Source organism: Pygocentrus nattereri, chromosome 17, assembly GCF_015220715.1.
Source record: "Pygocentrus nattereri isolate fPygNat1 chromosome 17, fPygNat1.pri, whole genome shotgun sequence".
Classification (NCBI taxonomy): Eukaryota; Metazoa; Chordata; class Actinopteri; order Characiformes; family Serrasalmidae; genus Pygocentrus; species Pygocentrus nattereri.
This window is the reverse complement of record NC_051227.1, coordinates 32,023,003-32,044,879: the sequence shown is the minus strand read 5'-3', so window position 1 is coordinate 32,044,879 and position 21,877 is coordinate 32,023,003. Positions and strand designations below refer to the sequence as shown.

At 38.9% G+C, this 21,877-nt stretch overlaps 1 protein-coding gene across 3 annotated transcripts; it reads left to right on the top strand.

The window, feature by feature from the left end:
- Window positions 1-1,564: 1,564 nt before the first annotated feature.
- On the top strand, window positions 1,565-21,448 carry pak4 (p21 protein (Cdc42/Rac)-activated kinase 4). Of its 3 annotated transcripts, XM_017694899.2 has the most exons (11): window positions 1,565-1,703; window positions 4,440-4,565; window positions 10,342-10,563; window positions 10,991-11,211; window positions 11,681-12,128; window positions 12,402-12,845; window positions 13,074-13,207; window positions 13,831-13,957; window positions 15,824-15,949; window positions 16,086-16,220; window positions 16,329-16,484. In XM_017694899.2, the coding sequence occupies exons 3-11, from the start codon at window positions 10,363-10,365 to the stop codon at window positions 16,482-16,484; spliced, it is 1,992 nt and encodes a 663-aa protein (XP_017550388.1). In that variant the 5' UTR covers window positions 1,565-1,703; window positions 4,440-4,565; window positions 10,342-10,362. The 3 variants fall into 3 exon arrangements, with proteins under 3 accessions (XP_017550388.1, XP_017550387.1, XP_037402600.1); XM_017694898.2 differs by lacking the exon at window positions 4,440-4,565; XM_037546703.1 differs by lacking the exons at window positions 1,565-1,703; window positions 4,440-4,565 and having other exon boundaries at window positions 10,363-10,563; window positions 16,329-21,448.
- Window positions 21,449-21,877: the final 429 nt, after the last annotated feature.

Here is a 21,877-nt window from a genome sequence, read left to right as displayed (position 1 = left end):
CCAGCGCAACACACACTAACATGCTGCTGTCATTGGTGTGCCGAGAATGGTCCTCTACTCAAACATCTCATCAGCAGTGGTCAGTTGTGGTGGTATTTTTCCATTGATGGTGGCTGATATTTTGTAACGCAACCAACTGGCTACAGTCACTGTTTGCCCACAAAATGCACCTGTGTAGCGGGTGTTTCTGATAAAATGGCCAGTGGGTATAGCTACAAGGTAGACATAACTAAGGAAGTGACAACTCAATGCTTGTTTCTGTACATATTGTAGGATAATCATTCAATTGTTGTGTTTCCAAACTCATATATTCCTATATTTTTATGTTAAATGGATCTCTAACTACACTGTATGTCCAAAAGTATGTAGTTGCTGCTGCAAATCATGCATCTGTTAGTGTTAGTTTTTTTACATTTTTGCATAATTTTATAACTCCAGTTGCCCTTAATATTGGTGTTAAAATGTCATAATGAACAGACCAACAAAAATGGTGCAGAATTACTTGGGGGAAAAAATGTGGTTTCATTAACTTCCATTAAAAGTTAAGTACGTCTTTTCAGTCTCCTGTAAAGTTACCATTTTCCAACTCACTAATTAGAAGAGGTGTCTACATAGTTTTAAACATATGTTTAGACAGGGTTGGGCAAAATATTTTGAGAGAGTATTGATAGCTGAATGCACTGTCGTATTTTGATAAAAAATGTATTCTGAAAATCTTTTAAAAGTCACACTCATTTCTCACTGTTACTGGTAGGCAGGTGAGCAGAAGTTCAGTAGAGCACCAATGCTAAATTTATCACAAGAGCTCACTGAGATGCATAACTGACTCATCGCAGTGATTTATCAGTCTACTCAGGCTTTAGTGGGAATGTCAGCGTTTGTAAATAAGCTGTTAACCTCGGGCTGCTGTGCACTGATTCTGTTTTATAATGAACAGGAGTTGATCGTGTTTCTTTTGAAGGTTGTATGCTTTTCATTATTTAGTAGGTCAGTATTCTAAAACTGTTCTAATAAATGTAAAAAGTAACTGTATCCTGAATACTGTCTTTAAAAAATGTTACTTGGACTGAATACAGATACTTCATTTCTTTATTCTGAATATGTATTCACAATACTTGTATTTCGTTACATCTCAGCCCCATGTTTGAATTGATATATTAATAGCAGAGCTAGAAAATACTTGAGTAATTGTGTTTCATTACTATACTAGAGTATTCTTTTTGTAAGATTCATACGTATTTGTACTTTACATTTTCATTCAGGCCTTCGAGGTTCTCATCATTTCAAAGTCTGGGACTTTTCTCTTGAGTTCCTGTGCATTTAGATTTAATTTATAGTATATTTCTGGCTTCATACGTTCACTTATAACTGGGTAGGATTTTGACACAGCGCCCACACTTTCACTGAGGAGCAGTTTCTCTGGACTTTTCTCTCCTCTGATTAAGTTTTATCAGACAGTGAAGTCTCGTGGTGGACTGAGTGTCTGCAGTGAGCGGGATCAACAGACAGAGGGCGCTGCAGAGTAACGCGAGTTTCCCGGATGTTGTTTGAGTTCCAACATGGCGGGGGGGTTTTATCTCGGAGGGCTGACTTTTGATGAGCGACTTGAACACCGAAGCTGAACTTTATAACGTCTTACAGCGCCACGACGCTCGGGGGCTTTATGAAATTAAACCCTTAGCAGACGCCCTGTTTAATACGAGGTAAGTTGGGTTCTGAGCCGTTTGTCCTTTCGGCGGTTTATTTCAGGAGCACTCGCTCCACAAACACAGGTTGTTTTGAGACTGTTGGGAGTTTCGATGAGTTCAGCGCAGAGTTTCACGCTAACTGTTAGCTCACATGCTCGGCTTATATCCACTCAGCTTAGCGTTAAGACCCCCGACTTTCAGTGTGTCCTAAGTTTGTGGCTATTATTGAAAGATAATTTCATGTAAACTCAGTAACTGAATGACTGGCTGGGTAAAAGCTTAGTGCCTTTCTTACAGTCGGTAGCTTAAATAATAAGCTCCTCAGATTTGCTTAGGAAACAAGCTGTAGCCTTTAGCTTCAGTGTTGCTAAACCTGAACGAGCTATTTTCTTAAATTATTATCGTGAAAGTAAGTTGGTTACTTTTGACAAAGTATTGTTTCATTCGAAAGCCTGACAATAGTTTTATCTAGCTAGCTGGCCAGCTCAGTGTTTGCTGTAGTTCAGCTTGAGTGTTAGCTAGGTTAGTTATTTAAGTAGCTAGCTATTTAGCTTGTAGCTAACAAGTCCTTGATTTAGTCGTGTTGTAGTATCTTGAAACCTAGCTATGGATGCTGGCTGTGTTTTGAGTTGTTAACATGTCTAGTTACATATTTCTGTTTAATTCGGCTTGTATGTTTATTTTTTTTAGTTGTACGTCTAGCTGGCCAGCTAAACTATCAACTTGACAAAATCACATTGTAATTGTCCAGGTGTCAGATAGCTAAGTAGCTAGTTATGCAGTAATCAGTAATCAATTAGTAGAAATCAGTGGCCTAGCTATATTAGTAACTTTTATTTCCCCAAAACAAACCTGCACAGCTGTAGATACATAGCCAACTGGCTTACTGTGTTAACACTGAACCTATGATTGTTATTTGTTGTGGTTAAGGTCTGTGGGAAATAAGGAACAAGTGGTGAAATTGTTCTACCTAGCCGAAAAGTTTCTGGTAGATCTTTTAATGTGTTGTTTGTTTTTTTGTTGCTGATAAAAAGCCACTTTGGTTCTCTCCAATGCCTCCCACCCCGCTTTTTGATTTTTTTTCCCCTTATGCATAGGTTGAGGTCAGTTCCTGTTAGTTTCAGTGTTCTTGAGATGATGAGCAATTCATGTGCTGTCAGTATAAAAAGTGTGTTTCTCCAGAAGATGAGCTCACTGCGTTATGTGATGCATTCTATTATGTAGTAAACAACTTGTTAACCTCAAAACAGTGGAGTCCAGCTGGAAAGAAACACAATTTACTTGCTATAACAATTGTGTGACGATGAGTTGACTAATACCTAAGGCCTGACTAAAACTATCCCAGGAAGGAGTTAATGTTCCAATTCCACACGCTTCAGTGAGTCTTCATAGGGTTTGTAAAGTCATCTGTTTTGTAACTTGTGTAAGTGTATTTATATGCCAACACTCATTTCTGCAAGTGTTTGCATGGTATTAGTGAGGCTGCGTGAAGCACATTGTGCTCTTGAAACAGAACTGATATAATGTAATGGTATGTAATTCATTAACACATATTGAAGACAAGCAGACTGCTTATAATGACCTAGGACCGTAAAGGAACATTAAACCATCTTCTATCATGTCCAGTTTACTCTTGGTGAAACGCTTACTTGATCACTGGTCGTTCAAGATAAATCACTGTTTTTAGAAAATGTTCATCATTTATTTCCCACAGGAATTTTTGAGGGAAGGATCCGAAACATGCTGTCCTAGTCAAGTACGATCTTCTCATCTTATTATCTTTGACTTCTGCGTTTGCCTCATAACAGCTGCTGTACTCTTACATATGGCAACTGATACCCTAAATGTTTCAAGGAGGTGTGATGGGAGATTTGGATGAGTCATATCTGTACTGGACACTCCAGACATTCCTTGCATATTAGAGCTGAACAGGGGCGCACAGAATGTGCAGCCTTCTGAGTTTTATATATGCTGCATTGGACTGAGTGATTCTGACAATGTTCAGATAACAACTTGCAGGCGAATGCTCAGTATTTTTAAACAGGAATATGTTTAAATAAGCTTGAATGTTTGTCCGTGAGTAGAACTGCACACTTATTTCTTTGTTAAAGGTGGAGTTGGTGATTTTGGAGAAAGATTGTTGATGTTTGAACTTAAAAGAAAAACAAACACCCCTTGCGTTGGTACTCTTTCAGAAGTTCTGTCCAATGCATGGACGTGCATTTCCAAGAAGAATGACGCTGCACTAGCAAACGTGTTCATTTATTTTTTTTTAAGATCTTCGTGATCTTAAAACTCTTCGGAAGAGAGCCTGATGGATTGTTAGAGTAAACAACAACACAGCAAATAATGTAACTAACATTAGCTAGGTTGTGGGTTAGCAAACTGTTGCTGAAACTGCTGCTGCGAAGCTAACCAGTTGGGATTATCACAAACAATAGCAAACTGGACAAAACAATACTGAGTAAGTGGTTCTGTGAAACAGCAAAAATGAGTAAATGTTACCCCCCTCCAGACAAAAGCACAGCAATGTCCTCATGTTTCTCATGCCTTTCAACTTTTGAAACTGAAGTTAGCTTCTTGTTCAGATTTTCACATTCCACTTTAAATGGTGCAGCAAATGGAACAGGAAAATTTAAACAAGAAGCTGGTGAAAATGAAGAGGACTTCATCCTTATCGATTCTCAGTGTTTTCTCCATCTTTCAAACGCCTATTTGATGTTAACAAAGCCCCCTGTCTTTGTTCTTCAGATTTTCGCCTCTTTGGATTTTTCTCTGCCATCTCTCCTTCTTGACAATTTGTGGTGTTCAGTCAGTTTTTTCCAGCATGCACACAGAACAGACGGAAAGCTAGCAGACAAGGAGAGGAGATAAAACGTATGTTGGATTTACATTCTTTACTGAAAATTTAATGCATATCATTACAACTGACCATTGTAACCATTACTACTAACAACAGTTCTTAAGTGTCCTGTGAGTGGTTGGACAAATCAGTGATATTCGTGTCTTGTGACACTTTTAATTGAGTGCACACTGTTGGTCATTAGAACATTTGATCGATATGTTTAGACTCGGATTAAAGCAAAAACCGAATAAATAAGCAGAGAAACATAGTGAGTGCAGATGCTTCCAGACAGGTGTATTGCATGATGCAATTAAGCAGTTAATGTCCTGCTGTGCTCTGTAGCATCTATGAACATACTTAATTAACAAAGACCACTCAGCTGACTAGTGTTTCAGTAGAGCAGTGAATAAAGTGGCATCTGCTTTTATATCTATGGAAAAGACATCAGTAAATACACCACAAGAGTGGTACAGGCCTGAATGCTTGACTCCTACAGTGAGGAGGTCAGGTGACTCTGTCAAGCTGTAGGGAGGCATTTTGCTGGTTCTGCTTGTCCCCTTAGAAGGAAGTTTATTTTGATTGATAATCTGTATCCTATAAGGAAACATTTTTATCCTGTGAGAGTGGTCTCTTCCAGGATGACCGTGCGCTCATTGACAGTACATGAGGGGTCACTGAATGGTTTGATCATAGGAATGTAACAATACACAGCCCACGATTTGATTTATGGCGCTGGGTTCATAATTCAATATTCTCATGATATTTTAATGAATATTCAATTTAGGAAAAATGATGACCGTAATCTATAATCTGTGTTGCACAACTTGCTGGGAGTAGAGCTGGGAGTAGAGCTGGGAGTAGAGCTGGGAGTAGAGCTGGCATTTGCAAACTCTCTTGTTCAAGCAACGTCAATATATTAGATAATGATTAATAATGTCACAGTACATTTTTGAACCTGTTTTTAGCTATAATTTGTCAAAGCTGTATAGCTGTGTGGGGGATATGCAGGAAGAAAAATCTAACGTGGCTGCTTGTCTAAATGTAGAATCAAAACAGTGATTTTGTAATTATCAGAATTTTTATGATATGAGAATTTTAGTGTTGCTGAAATTATCTTTAAAGGAATTTTAAATTAAACTATAACTTTTGTAGGTTTAGTTCCCACTTATGGCTCCTGGCACAGTCTGACAACCACTGCATAGTGTAGGAGGTGGTCATAAATATGAAGGTAATTTATGCTCACTGAGAAGTGCTTGATTGGCAGTAGGCCAGTGTGTGGCGTAATGCATTTTTGCCTTTTTGCCTCCCTCTGGAGCTGTGCTGTGTTGAGCTTACCAACCATGGCTGTTGTCATGACAGAAGTGTTGTGCCATGCCCACTGATCTGCCCTATATTATATGGTCTTCAGTGGCGCCAGCATGTTTGTACCCATCACAAGATATTTTGTCAAATCTAAGGACTGCAATCCAGACAGTATAAAGCCATGTATGCATAGCTCTTGCAAAGCATTATGAGATGTGGTCACAGTCCCACTTGGTTGCAGCAGCTGCTGAGCATACGAATGCCATGTAGGTCTCTTTTTATTTATTTAATTTTTTTTATTTATTTTGCTAAGCAAGAAAAGAGCTGTTGGTGTTTTTTTTGTTGCATTATGTAGGCCTTATCCTAAAATATTTGGATAGGAAGGGATACAGCAGCGCTTTTGTCTCTGATGAATAGGTTTTATGGGGGGGGGGGTCTCTTTAAAATGTGAAACTTGTTTTGAAGCCTTCTGAGATGACTGGTGTTATTGTGCTGTGGTTTTTAAACTCTATTGTTCAGAGAAATGACTGATGAATTTGCAACATCACTTTTTGGTTTGCTAGGTTTGTTGCTGCCTGTAGAATTCAGAGCAGCATAATGAATTTGCCTAAATAGTAGCAAGTTAATAAACTAGTAACTGCTAATATGTTGCCTTCATATCCTCTTTGGAAGTTCCTACTTACGACAATGGAGGTACAGCTTAATTTGTGTTCAAGTGGTTTTGCTCGTAAACTAGATGGGTACACTAGAGAAAATGTTTATACAGTTTACACATTATACTTTTTTCCCCTGTCAATAAAGAGAGTGTGCATTTTGTGTTATTGGAACAAAATGAAGAGCAGAGAATTCTTATGAGATAAATAGTGTTTATTTAAAAAAAAATTATAATCATTATCTAGTTGGTAGCATCACATAATGTGCTCTCATTTGTATTTTATACTCATTTGTATGTATATGTGTATTTTCCCATGTGGATGACTTTTCCCTGCAGTGTTCATGTGTGGCTGAAATACAGCCAGTATCCAGCTCAGGGCTCATCAAAAAATCAATCAAGTTTTCCCACTAGAAAATATGACATTTTGGTTGCATTCCTGTGTGCAGTAGACTACTGTTAGTGATTTGAGCTAAGCTATTTATAGTCATTGATATTACTATAAGCTTATAAGTCAAAGCCAGATCCATGCAGGTAAATTAGGCTGAAAGCAAAGATAATTGTTTTTATTTTGGTGTCCTTAAGAGGGGATTCTAAAAGATTAGTAAACAGCAAGAGGTTTCTGTCAATGACTAGTCAAAACAAGAGTGACAGTCAGACCATTGCTTTTGAAGATCCAAAAAAAGTGGAGAGAGTTTACAGTTAACAGCTGAAAATGTAAACCACAAACTACTGATTTCTGGTGCTGTGATGACGTAGGTGTGAATTTCTCATAGTTTAGGTTTGATGTCATCATTCTTAACATCAGTCTTAACATCTGTCAAGGGCATAATTTAGCCTTCACAAAATCTAGAATTCTAGATAGGTGTAGGCTGTAATGCATTGTGGTACTGATGCAATTCACCATGACAGTGTTTTCCAAATATGTCATGATATCAGATGATATGCATGGTAAGTTTGTCAACATGATGAGCCCATACTTCTTGAATGCTGCTACTGCATACAAAAAGAGCACAGCATAAATCTGACATGGGTTGATTTATTGGATTTTATTGGGTTATTACAATGTTGTAAACTTTAGCCAGACACGTCATATTTTTAGAAAGAAGACTTAGAGTTTGTATTTTTTTAAAACATTATTCTGTTCTATTAAAACAATTTGGAGCGCCCAGAAAATGTAACATTGCCGTCAAGTATGTTTTTGTCATTCATGAATGCTAGGAAAACCAAAAAATCAATATTGTTGTCTGACACCAGTACCAGTGTAGATAATATAAAGCTCAGAGCTAGTAGGAAGCATAGATTGAACGAAATCCTGATTTAGATCTCTGCCCACTGGATTGAATCTGCTGCTGATTCAGATTTCAGGGGTCAGATGCATTCTGCTGTTAGCCTGCTTTACTCAGCACTCAATGTAAAAAGGTCAGCCTGATAAAGAGTGCCTTGATTGCCATTGACAGCAGTGAGAGACTACGCTGTGCAGCAGTTTGTTTTTTGCATAGAAGGAAACACATATATCTTTACTATTCAGTTACATGGAAATTTTCAGAAGTTGTTCCATGTAAAGAATATCTGATTATCAGTATTATAATCGTAGGTGGTGTTTTGATTAAATGGACAGTTTTGCAATTGTCTTGGTAGCGATATTATAGTCCTTTAAAGAATTTGTCTTTCATGGATGTGGCCAGTGGCTGTGAGACATCTCTGTGGCTCTGACCACAGAGACATCTTTCTCGCTGTTCACCAGTGCATAATGGTATGTCAGTGGAATGCCAGACTGAACTAGGAAATGCCATACACTTCCTTAACATTTCAGGAGTGACTTTCTGCCCAATATACTAAAATGTTTTTTTTGTATGCATTGCAAATAAAAAGCGCAGAGTTACTTATGCATGTAGTAACTATTTTGTCCATGCGCAGATGTAGCTGCGGTGACCATGCTACTAGATATTGAGGAATTTGTAAAGAAACCTTATCACCATTTTAAAATTACGATTAAGATTTCTTCGGTTTGTGAAGTGCAGTTTACTTGTGTGCACCTTTTAGGTTAATTTGCTTATGTGCATTAAGACACATGTTAAGTAAAGATAAATGTTCTTTTTGTGAAATGTAATTATATTTATGGAATTACTGGATAGTTTGAATTGAGTAGTTAGACATCTGTTTTACTGTCTGTTCTACCCATTGTGCATATGTTTGTATAGGGGCCTCAGGAGCTGTCAGTGGGAACACCTGCTCCTGGGGCTCACAGCTAACTTGTTGGGGAAAAACGTGGCTGACAGGTGCAGGTATAGGGTTGTTTCATTTTCACTCCACTGTGTATTTTTTCATCGAATGCTGGAGGATGTTGTAGCTGAACTGCTATTTATATTTGCACTATTTATACCCACAGACCTTAATCTATATGTGCCTTATGTCACTTTAGTGTTAATTTCAGGACATCTTCTATTTATATTATTTTTTATTATTCAAATTTTCTACAATTAATGTTTTTTTTTTTGGTTTATTTTATTAGTGTTTAGTGTTTTTTTTGTGTGTCTATTTAAATTCACACTTTTCCTGTTTACCATCTATTTAATGTTATTGTTACAACATGGAGTCTGAAAGTAACGCAACTTCAGTGCACTGTATGTCCTGTACATATTGTAGTATTGGCAATAAAGCTGACTTGCCTTGACTTCAGTCTGCTCCATTGCATGACGTTTTCAAACAGTCTAATGCCATCCTAGAAAGCATGTTCCTAGAACGGATTATATTTTTTCAATGTCCATCTTCCTGACAGCAGAAGCATCCAAGAACACAGAAGATATTGAAGTTTTTAACATTCATGATCTGAATACTACTTTGTGTACCAGTGAGCATTCCATAAGAAATCGGGTCTCAAATCGGGTTTTCATTAATGCTGTCATTAATCTTTTCAGCCTCTATCCCATTCACACTTTTAACTACACTTTTAGATTGTAATTGTGTCTGTTTTTACTGTGAATTCTTGTAGAAGTAAAGTTAATTTGAACATTGCTTTTTTTTCTTGAGTAGTAGGTCTGGTGTGGGTGGATGGTTTGTCTGAAATTGCTAAAATGTTTTGGTACAAATGAAATCACAATTCTTTTCCACTTACGGTTTTCATACTTGATCAAATGGTCTGGAAAATGCCTGAAAAGAGTAATAGTTTCACCCTGATTTTGAGGCCCCTTAGGCAGACCTCATGCCCTTGCTGACGTCTCTGCAAATGATCCAATTGCACTTCAAAAGCTACTGCCCTTTTGAAAAATGCCTTTCAGTACAGCCACAGACCAATAAACCGGTGGGTTTCCCAGGCCTGGCCCATCAGGGCAGGGGGGCTTCAACAGGCTCATATTAGAGACGAGTGTTTGGCTTCAGGGAGTGTCTCTGATCCCTGCAGTGAGAACAGGCGGGTTTAGAAAAGTAAAACCAGCCCAGAAGAGAGAGGTTCATGCTACCAGATGGAGAAACTGAAAGGTCTTTGAGAAAGCGAGAGGACAGACAACCACATGCAAATTTTAAACAAATATATGCAGCATGTACACTTTTAAAGGTTCCTAAATAATTACTTGGTTTGGATCTTAAAAACAATCTCTTAAAGAGTTCTTTTAAGGAAGAATAATATGGTTCTTCTATGGCATCACTGCAAACAACCCTACTAAATAACCATTTATCAAAAAAAAGGAAAGAAAATTATTTGCTGCATTGATGTTTCTACAGGTTTACTGTTTGTGTCCTCTATGCATATAAGTGCATCATAACACATAATTCAAGATTTAGGCTCTTAAGGTGCTCAAGGCTCTTCACACAGGCATGTGTAATGATCACTCCTGCTTTCCTCTCTCCTCAAGCGCTGATGCTCTGCTGCAGCCATGTTCAGCAAGAAGAAAAAGCAGCGCATCCAGATCTCGGCACCCTCCAACTTTGAGCACCGAGTGCACACTGACTTCGATGAGCAGGAGCAGAAGTTTGTGGGACTTCCCCGCCAATGGCAGAGTCTTATTGAGGATACGGCCAAGAGGCCTAAGCCTTTCATTGATGCCACAGTCATCACCACTGTGGAGCCTCGCAAGGTCAGATTATGCATATGTTGGAAAACAACTGAGAACAAATGTATATTCTTAGTTTATAATAAGTGATCAAATGGGAGACCAAGGTTAGTGAGCAATTAGTTGAAGCTTTTGAAACTAGTCTGTGTGCTCGTTTAAGACATGAACAGGCAGACACACCTGAATTATACTTGTACTCTTCTCTACAAAACAGTGTCAGGAATTAGGTCAACAAACTTATATATGCCATTTTATTTACTGTAAGTATTGCTTTCGAAAAGAGGTTTTAAAATCATTTTTGTTCTGTGTCTAAAAGTAGTTTGTCTGACATGTTTTGTGTGGTTTATGCTTAAATGAAACTGGAGCCTTCTTAAAAGTTTGAGATAATGACTCCAGTGTGGTTTGCTGCCCTTTGCCCTTGCTTTTGTTGCAATGTGTGGTTATTTTTCAGACCATTGTGCGGGGCAGTAAGATAGGGGTGGATGGCTCTCTGACATGGCTGCTGGATGAGTTTGAGACCATGTCAGTGATTCGCTCCAACTCTCTGCGACGAGGCAGCCCACCTACACAGCTACGCAGTGACTCCGGCTCCTCTGGGCGGCAAGAAAATGGGGAGCACCCCAGTCGGCACCATGGTGAACGACCTGAGCACATCATAGACAATAAAGACAGGTATAATGTTGGGCATATTGTGGTTCATTGGTACTGGCTGTATTAAGCCAGATCAAATTATTTTCTTTCGTTAAGGCTGTTTTACCATGTTCTGCTCAATTTTCTTGTACTTCTGTAGAAGAAACATGAATAAACATTATGTAAAACTTGTGGCTGTGAAACTACATAAACAAATGTTTCATTGTTTTTGCTGTGGAAATGTCTGCATTATAGAACAAGTTAAGAAAAAAAACAGCATAGCAGTTGTTTGTAATATCTGCAATGCCAACGTGTTACAAAGTAGTCATAGAGCTGCTTTCAACATAACCAGCATGATAAGTCACCTAAAATAAAACATTTGAAGCAATACAGTGGGTTCACACAGTTTACTCAGGAAAATACTGTAATGAAACGGCCAACAATGCAGAATGCTTTCAAAACATGAGAACATTACTTATTGTTCCACTTATTTTTCCTTGTGTTTGATCAGAGAGAGAACTCGCCAGGAGCATCCAAGTGCTGACCCCCGACAGCGACCGGCCCGGGCCCCGCGTGAAGATGGGCGACCCCAGCAGCCTCGCGGACAAGAGCCCAGCAGGCACAAGGAGCGGGAGCGTCCAGCTGGACCACCCACTCCTCCTCACCGGGAACGAGCTAGAGATCGTGAGCAAGAACGTGACAGAGAGCGAGAGCCACGCGAATACCATGACCAGGTGGTCAGGAGGGAGGGGGGTAGTGATAAACGACCCAAGTCCAGCTACACAGGCCGTGACAGCAGCCCACAGTCACCGCGGGACAAGAGACCACTCTCTGGACCAAATATTCGCACTCCCAACCTGCCTGTCACAGAAGGGGTAATGAAGACTGCCCAGCAGGGCCGACCTTTTAACACTTACCCACGTACAGAAAGCGACACTGCGAGAAGTCCCAGCAGTCAGGTAAGCAGAGAACAGAAATCAAGAGTTGGTGTTTTGGTACGTTTGTACATGGTGTGTTCTAATATTGTCAGCTTTTGTCACTGCTTTACTGTTCCAGGTCTTTTCCCTTGCTATGTGCGAGCTAGAAACACTACAGAATACTGCATTCAAGCTATGTTGTTCAGTCTATGTCCATAATCAAAAACAGCACAGGCTGTATTTCAGCCTGTATTCCTGTTTCTGAAGCAATTGTGTGCTCTCATAGTGGCTCCCTCTTATCTACATTTTTCGCAGGACTTGAAACCAAGCAAAACTCATGATCCTCCTCACCACAATGGCCCCTCCAGTGTGGCAAACCGAAGTGGAGGCAGCAGTGGTAAAGCTGCTTCTCGAGGGGAGTCCCAGCAGCATCACTCTTCTCATCCAGCCCTTGGTCCAGAACCACACAGTCAGCAGCTCCCCCCAGCACCCAGACCACCAGGTCCCCCTGGACCTCAACAGCAAGGCCGTTCTCCACAGAGGGAGCCTCAGCGGGTTTCCCATGAGCAGTTCCGTGCTGCTCTGCAGATGGTGGTGGACCCTGGAGATCCACGCACGTACCTGGACCACTACATCAAGATTGGCGAGGGCTCCACTGGTATTGTGTGCATCGCCACAGTTAAGAGCACCGGCAAACTGGTAGCTGTGAAAAAGATGGATCTGCGCAAACAGCAGCGGCGAGAGCTGCTCTTTAATGAGGTGAATTTTTGATCTTTGCCTTAAGAATTGCTGGGCCAGACCGGTGTTATCATGGTTTTCAACCTACAGTAGAAACATGGAAATCTAACATGCCTTAAAATCTGCCTGGTTGTTGGTTGAGTCACTTAATAACAGAGTTTTTCTCTGGTTTGAAACTTTACATTTGTGTGATTTTTCTTTCAGCTAGTAAAATGTTTCACTTACTGTAGCTTACTGTTTTTTTTCAAGGTGGTGATTATGCGAGACTATCATCATGAGAATGTTGTGGAGATGTACAATAGTTATTTAGTGGGTGATGAGCTCTGGGTTGTCATGGAGTTCCTTGAAGGTGGAGCACTCACTGACATTGTCACACATACCAGGTAAGTATTTGTGTTATTTCAAAATGAATTTAAAGTAGTAGTTACAAATTAATCTTAAACTGCACACACACGCCCCAGTGGTCTTAGACTACTCGTTCCTGTAGGTTCTTGAAGGTTGTCATGGTTCAGCTACAGTCTTAGATGACCTAACCTCACTGAGAACAATACATGTGGTCTAGGCTGATATAGATCAGGCAAATGAAGATATTTGAGTTGTAAATGGCATTTTGTGATGACCTCAACACAAGTGGCAAAAGGGCTCAGAACAAAGCTAGGCTCCTGTGTTCATACAAATGTACTATATGAACTGTTGATCATATGCATGTGTAAGAATATTAATAATGTGTTGTCAGTTATGCTTATTTGATATTTTATGGATATTTGTTGAGCGTCTACGAACATTGCTCTAGTAGAACAGTTATCCGCATTGTTTTCATTTCATATTCTAACCACCATATTCTTACTACCATTTAGTAAGTCATGTAGTAAGTCACTGGAAAATTGACCACTAGATGGTAGGTTTGAGCTGCAGTCGTTAAGGCCTGCTTCTCACTGCATGTTACTTTCTTTGCTGTCTTCACTGCAGTAATGACAGCTTGTTTAATGATGTGTCTGTGTTTCAGGATGAATGAGGAGCAGATTGCCACTGTGTGTCTGTCTGTCCTGAAGGCTCTGTCGGTTCTGCATGCCCAGGGCGTCATCCACAGAGATATCAAGAGTGACTCCATTCTGCTAACTCATGATGGCAGAGTGAGTGTTCTGAGCTTTGTTTATTTCATTAAGTCTTTTAAATTCAAATCCATTGTTCTACCATCTCTAATATAAAGCATGAACCAGGGCTGAGAGTAATATCAGTATAAAGTGAATATAAAAGTGTCGTTGCCCCCATGTGAATATGATATGAATCTGATCATACAGTGGATTAGGGGTGTGCATTCTGACTAATTTTAATATTCAGGTATCCATAAGAATTTATGTAAGGATATTTGACTAAACTCAGGGATGGCAATACAACAACCAAAAAATGGAATTTGGCAAATATAACGTAGGGCTGTAGATTTACCTTTTTAGGTGACTGCACTGGTATTTCACAAAAATATAGCAGCACACTCAGCAACAGGTTTATGATTCCAAACAGTTGAGAAACTTTAAGTTTTTGTGTCTGATGAGTAGCGGGGTTGCTTAAACTGAATGTGTTTGTCAGTAAAAAGATAACACACGGAATGCTTATAATTGTACTTCATTATACCATATAAACATCTGACAATGCTCTAAAAAACTGAGGCAGCAAACTTTGTGAAAACCAAAATTTGTGCCATTCTCAAAACTTTTGGCCACAACTGTAGATTACTATTTTGAGATGCAGAGCTGGTTTCCTTCTACAGACCTACTGGACAAAACAGTAATGCAGACAAGTTTTAGTATTTTTAAGTTATGCATTTTAATGTCATATAATTACTGTCCAAGTAATAGATAATTTCATCATATAAATTTGATTTCAAGTTTGTGTTGTCCTCACCTAACATGAACATGGTTCAGAAAAGCAAAACTGTTAAAACCATAACCTTAATTACTGATTGCCTTTTCCTCATGGTACCTTGTCTGTCCTTGTTTAAATGAATTTTGATCTTTAATGTGCTTGGAAGCATAAAAGCCTTTATCTGTGAAATACAAACACATTGCCCCAACGCTTTATGCCTTTGTTACCCTCTATGGTGCCCATACCATTCCCTCTTTTTGGTAGTGAAATAAATAATGGTGTCACACAGGGGCTGTGCTTGATTTCATCTTGTGGTAAGAGAAGAGGAAGCTTTCTCAGTAACCCTTAGCCATTTCTCGTCAGACTTTGTATGGGTTTGCCTTTATGTTTCATTTCCTCATTAATGTTGGGCAGGACTGTTGTTGCAATGCCCTGCCAGCCAAATTCTTCATATGTGTAGCCAACCAAGCAGTGCAGTCTTTTCAGAAAACATGACTAGCTTGACTGAGTAATTAAAAAAACAGAATAATAATAATTTATGTATAGAGTTCTCCTGTAGTTCGATTTGCCATCACGTTTTAAATTGGTGATGTCAATTCATTGTTTGACCTGGTGCTTCAGAGATTGACGCATGTGAGCCACAAATAGGTCACAGCATGCTGAAAATTTCCTTACAGAGCACAAGCTGCATGCACACACATTCAAGTTGTGGATCTGTTTTCTGATGCATGAATCTAATAGAAAATACAAGGAATATTATAAATTGTAGGTTTTTTGTTTTTGTTTTTTGATATGATGCAATGTGAAAAAACATCACAAATCAGAAGTACATGTTACATTTATTGGCTAACATGGTAGTTCAGTACTTCACAAAACTGAATTACATTGCACCATTGTTAGCAAGAACATCAAGGGAAATGACTTTTTTGTGGCTCCTCTTGTGAAGCTTTATCCTCATGTCAAAAAGTGAGGAAGTGATATTCACAGCGGTGTTGTATAATGTGTCTGATGTCATTTTACCCAATTTGTGTTTTTACCATTAAAACAGTCTGGTTTTAAAAGATTTCCAACCTTTATTCTCACATTAATTGTTCCCTAATACATACTTACCTTTCCCCTCTTTTCTGTATTCCCAGGTGAAGCTGTCCGATTTTGGCTTCTGTGCTCAAGTCTCAAAAGAGGTCCAGCGACGGAAGTCACTGGTGGGAACGCCATATTGGATGGCCCCTGAGCTCATCTCTAGACTGCCATATGGACCAGAGGTTAGATCCTGTTCATCAACCATGTTGTACCACTCTGTCCTCATTAACTATGACTACACTATGTGCATTAATTCTTTAAAGCCTGAGTGATATGTGAGCACATTTAAGGAAACTGAAATGATCCTCCTTGTTTCAGGTGGATATTTGGTCACTCGGCATTATGGTGATTGAGATGGTTGATGGAGAGCCTCCATATTTTAATGAACCTCCGCTGAAGGCTATGAAGATGATCCGAGACAACCTACCACCCAAACTGAAAAACCTCCACAAGGTAAACTGTCCTTTAGTAAATCCCTTCTCATTTATTGTCTTTATCTTCAACACATTTGGTTGACTTGGCATGGTCCACTCTCTCATTTAGCTTCTCTTACTTTGTTAGGTTTCACCACTTCTCAAAGGCTTCTTGGACAGGATGCTCGTTAGAGACCCTGCCCAGAGGGCCACAGCCCAGGAGCTGCTCAAGCACCCATTCCTCAGTAAATCTGGCCCGCCCTCCTGTATTGTGCCCCTCATGAGGCAGAATCGCATGAGATGAGAGTGAGATCTCAAAGACCCTCAGCAGAGCTTAAATCACTGACCCTTTGAGGCAGGAGACCTGCAGAGAGATGCCACTCTGCACCCTTTAGAGACTGTTGACGCTGTGGATGCTATGCTTGGCCAGAGCTGAGAACTGTTGTAAAGACAGAAAAAGAAGACTTTAAAGAAATCACTGAAAAAAAGAAACAATTGTTTTACACTAATTTTATGGTCCCCTATATACCGTACTGGCATATGCCGACTTTGGTAGAGAATTTGGTCCCAGTGTTCCTTCTCCTTTAGGGGTTTTTTGGATCATTTTGCTTTTGAGAAGCCTTATCTGTCACCTCTTAACCACTGTCAGTGGCTTCAAGCCCTGTGTCTCTAGGTGAAGAGTGAGTGACTTGACAGCCTTCACCAAATGGAGCTTTGTGGAGCTTCTCTTTTTTCCCCTACCGTGGAAACTATGCTCCTTCTCTGAACTCAAGCTTCACCTCCTGCACCACAACCACTTTCCTACTTCAAATCAATTTAAAGAGGAAAATAACTACTGAAGAAGAGCTATATTTGTACTTTATCGAAAGGAAAACACTAAAACAATAGGCTCCTGTTACAACACTATGCTAGGTAAACACTGGAAGTGTGCTTTTAGTTCAGACCATTTCTAGTTTTATGGAAGTTTGGTAAACAGAGAGATATGTAATTTTTATATATTGTGAATTTTTTTTTTTTTTTTCTACTTTGGGTGACAGTGAAGCACTGTTTTGAGATTGAAGCTGCACCCCCGTTTTTTTCTATTCCAGCACATAGAAAATCTTCTTCTATGTCACGTGATGTGATAAATTAATGAAATATCACTCTTCCATTTCATTTGTTCTTTTTTCCTCTTTTCTTTCGGGGACGGGGGTGGAGGGACACATGAACTACATTTGAAGGCTTATTTTTTATCATAGCACCATATCTCGATGTCTGCAGATATTGACTGTTACTAGGGTCTTTCCATTGCAGGGCGGTGTAATCCACATAGCTGTTGAAGTACTGTCCTTTCCTGTGCAGATTTTAATCCTTTAAGGTGTTCTCTGTAGGAGGGAAGAGGGGAATGCATTACATGAATGTATAGCTTGTTGCTGGCTACAAAGTCATGAGGGGCCACTGCAGAGTTTAGTGTTTGCTCTAAAAGGAATTTCAGTCTATGAAGGGCTTGCTGATTGTCAGATTAAATAAATCAGGGGAAATACTAAACTCTACAATGCCTGACATCTAGTACTAGAGTCTGAAGTCTCTGCCATCCTGTATGTTACTAGGGCTAAAGTTTATTAGGGCTAATTAGCTAGGGATGTAGACTGGAGCTGTTGAGACTTAGCTTAATCCGACTGTGAAGCAGCTGCTAGAACCACGTCCACTGCATAGATTTGATGCTTGAACACTACCATAGAGCACTCGCACATTAATGTAGCTGCAAGTCTGTGTTTGCTTTATAGTAAGCACATATTTGGTATTTCAAAATGGGCTCCACCAGTGCCTTTGTCTCTAGTCCTCAGCTCCTAAGGCTAGTAGCATATTAGCTTGCACCTAGTGAGCAACCAAAGATCATTCACAGAATGAAGTGAAGGTAACCTAATAGAAACCCACTGGTTTGAATTGACCCAAACATACTGAGTTATATACTATACTACTACACTACCACACAGCGTTTTATCATGATACTGTATGTTCACTTCTTCCGTCACACATGTTTAGGTCTTAAGTGGATGAGTGGATCGAGTTCTGATCGAATTAGATTACTGGTGTTGCTCTGTTGGAAGAGGTTTGGATTTGTCGGTTGTGAGCACTGGTGTTTCCCAGCCCTGATCCTGGACTGCTCTACCCATTTTAGTGATTTCTCTGCTCTCAACATTCCTGATTCGACTAATTAGCTCATTAACAACTCCAAACTGAGTTGTGTGTGTTAAGACAGAGAAACCAATAAAATATATAAACCTGCCTGTACAAACCACGTAATGATGATGATCGTAAAGTAATTATAATAGTAATTATTTGAGCTCATCACAATTATTCATAGTTGTATACAAAATGTTAAACACCTCTAGTAAAGTTACAGATACTGGTTTTAAAGATACTGGTTTGAAGCAAAAAGTGTGTAAATGAAAGAATGCAGTAAACACATGGAGACCCATTATGTGTCTCACAAAAGCAACAAAAGTTCAAACTGCTGCCTGGTGCTAGAACACCTTTAGAGGTGAATAATGTGTATTTAATCAAACCCAAGTTGTGTCTGTCATCAGTTGGGAGCTTCTAAGAATCAGCATTTAGGATGGAAGGTAGCTAATCAGGTTATTTGTCCAATTTAAGTTTCTATTTTAATAATTACGTACAAAGAACAAAAAAGACGCTGTCACAATTATTTACATGGCAATTAATCATCAGCTAATATTTCGTGACCGATTATGGGCCTGTGCAGTCCAAGGCCCAGGGTTGGGAAATGCCGGTGTGTATATGACTTGGGTGTAGGAGTAGTCTCATTTTAGTCTCCTGAGCAGTTTGATATTTTAAGTTTTTTGAAAATGTTCTGTAGAAAGTGGTTGGACTAAAGTTAGTTTGATACTGTACATATTTTGTGAGATATTTTAAAAGAATCTTTGCTGATGGTTTAACATCTCTAATTCACTATATATTAGTCATAAATTTTTGTAAAAATTCAACTTGTGATCAGATCTACTGAACATGATTGAATTGTGTTTTGTTTTTTTGTTTTTTTCCTCATAGTAGTATTTGTTTTAACATGGTTTTTTTTTTCTTCATTTAAAAAAAGTGCTCCAATTTTCTGGAGGTGAAACATAGAACAAAAAAAAATTGACAATCAAATGTCTGAGTAAAATCTGGAGTAATATGAAATGCTAACATGTTAATGCCAGAGAAAGTAGGTTTAATGTGTAGGAATGGAATGAATTATTTTCAATGACCAAATAGCATTGGTTAGAATCACATTGTTCGTTGAAACATTGCTGGGAGAGTACATTCTACTTAGATGTTAAACTGGCAGAAGCTGAGAGGTTTTGAATGCAGGGATCACCATCCTGATCATTCCTTTACGAACATACAGCCTTAATGAAAATCCTTAAAGCCGCACTACAAGATGACACTACATACAGGGTACTACCAATGATTTTAGCTGCAGCTTCTCATTGAGATATTTGCATCTTCCTTTAACACAATTGCAAAATGTTCACATGTGACACATGACTGTTTCAGTAAAAGGATGCGTCCTTATAGCCTCAAGCCTTATATTTGTTGTTCGAATGTGAAAATGGAAAATGCTGTGCTCAGAGGAACATTTCTGTGAATGAGTGTGGCAAGGAACTTCCTGTCTGTCTCTCTTTTTACTAAAATATTTGTGTCTGATTAAAGGAATGGTTTGGTTAAAAAAAAAATCAAATGTACACAATTTTCCTTTTACCGCAGATGTAGTCGATTATCCAAGCCGTGTTTTGTTTTTCAGTTTTTGCTTTTTTAATTATGCTAAGGCCAACATTACAGTCAATAGATGTCAATAGTCACTAAAATTTGACATCTCCAAATCTTCTTAAGGTTGCACAAGCATGGCAGTGTGGTTTAAGACGCAGTATGACTTACTGTGAACAAAAAATTTGAGGAAATCTTTGCTGAGTGGCTTAACACGGAGGGCAGGCACTTTAGACAAGTGTTATCTGAAGTTGTTGCCTGCTACATTTGACAGACGTTGCATGGAGAAGTTGTGTTCAGTTTTGTAGTTTCAGTAAGGTGACACTGTGTGCTAAACCACGCTGATAAATGTCCACGAGCGATGCAGTTGAGCAGATTGAAGTTTTTGGAATGTATTTATGGAAATTATTTTGGTGACTACTGATTTCTAGTGTTTGTTAGCATTGTTATCTTTGTAGTACCAGTTGTCTTAAACAAGAAACTTTATACACTAAACATGTCTTTGATGATGAACATCTGAAATACAAAGACAAAATGTGTAAATTTGATTTATTCCTTTAACAGTTCGGGTTTATTTGTAGTATTTGGTGATTTATGCCAGCATTCACAAAAGAGATACATTTATGAAATCGGTGCATCCCCCATTTGTATACAAGATGTGATCATTCTGGCCTCATGCTTTTATTTCTACATCTCTTAATTGCCAGTGCTATAAATATAGATAATGGATCCTGTTTAAAATGCTTTGAATCCTTCTTTTCAACTAATGGTCCAAAAGGCGCCCTGTGTGCTGTCTGAACTGAGTATGTACAGAAGTTCATTATCTCATGCAGGATGTGGTTGATTCACGTTACCAAATCAGCACTAAATTTTGATCAAATCTTGGTCTGATGCTGATGTGGTTTGAATACTGTGCTGATAGTGATATGGTACTAATGTTATCATACATGCCTAATACTTCTCCTGACAGATCTGTTTCAGTTGGTCACTGTACTACTAACAGATCTCGCTTGTTCATCCAGTGGCTCTTATTACATTTAAAGGCTTGTTTCTAAAACCTGTGATGAATGCTGGAGTGTATGCATTTGTAACTAAATCTGTAATCACAATATTGTTTTGTCAGCTTTCTATTTTAAAGAATCAGTTTGTTTACTTAAATTTGGAATAGACCTATAAAGGTAAAACTCTTTTGATAGACTATTGTTGACTTGATTTGATTTAGACATGACTGTCTTTGTTACTAAAATTTACTGAATTTAGAGTTAACTTCCTCAAACGGAAGCCCAGAATCCTGGACTGTGACTACTACTGACTGGCCTGCTCATGTTTATGTGTGAAATATCAGAGTTCAATCAGTGTTCCTCTCATTCTGTTCACTGTAGTCATGTTATGCAAGTGCATCACTTTTCAGTCAACTAGTATCAGTTCCCTCCATGATTTGTGAATTATGGTTGTTTAAAGGACTGTCAGCGTTGCAGACTTTCTGATTTTTGCAAATACATTTTTCCCCTCATACAAATGTTTCCTTTTGTGTGTTTTTTTTTTTTTTTTTTTTTTTTTTACTGTTGTAGTGTCTGTTGTATGATGAGAGGGATGGGTAATGGTTAAGAGTGCACCAACGTGGGAACTATGGGCCGATGCACACACACATACACACCCCGACTGGCCACTGCATTAATCACCCCTCCTTGTATCATTTGGTCCTTTTATCAGCTCCACTTGCCATATAGGTGCACTTTGTAGTTCTACAATTACAGACTGTTGTCCTGTACTTTGTTAGACTCTTTCGTCCTGTTCTTTGATAGTAAGGACCCCTAAAGGTCCACCAGAAAGCAGGTATTATTAGGGTAGTGGATGGATCATCCTCAGTCCTGCAGTGACTAATGTGGTGGTGGCATGGTATTGTGTTGTGCTGGATCAGGCACAGCAGTGCTGCTGAAGTTTTTAAAC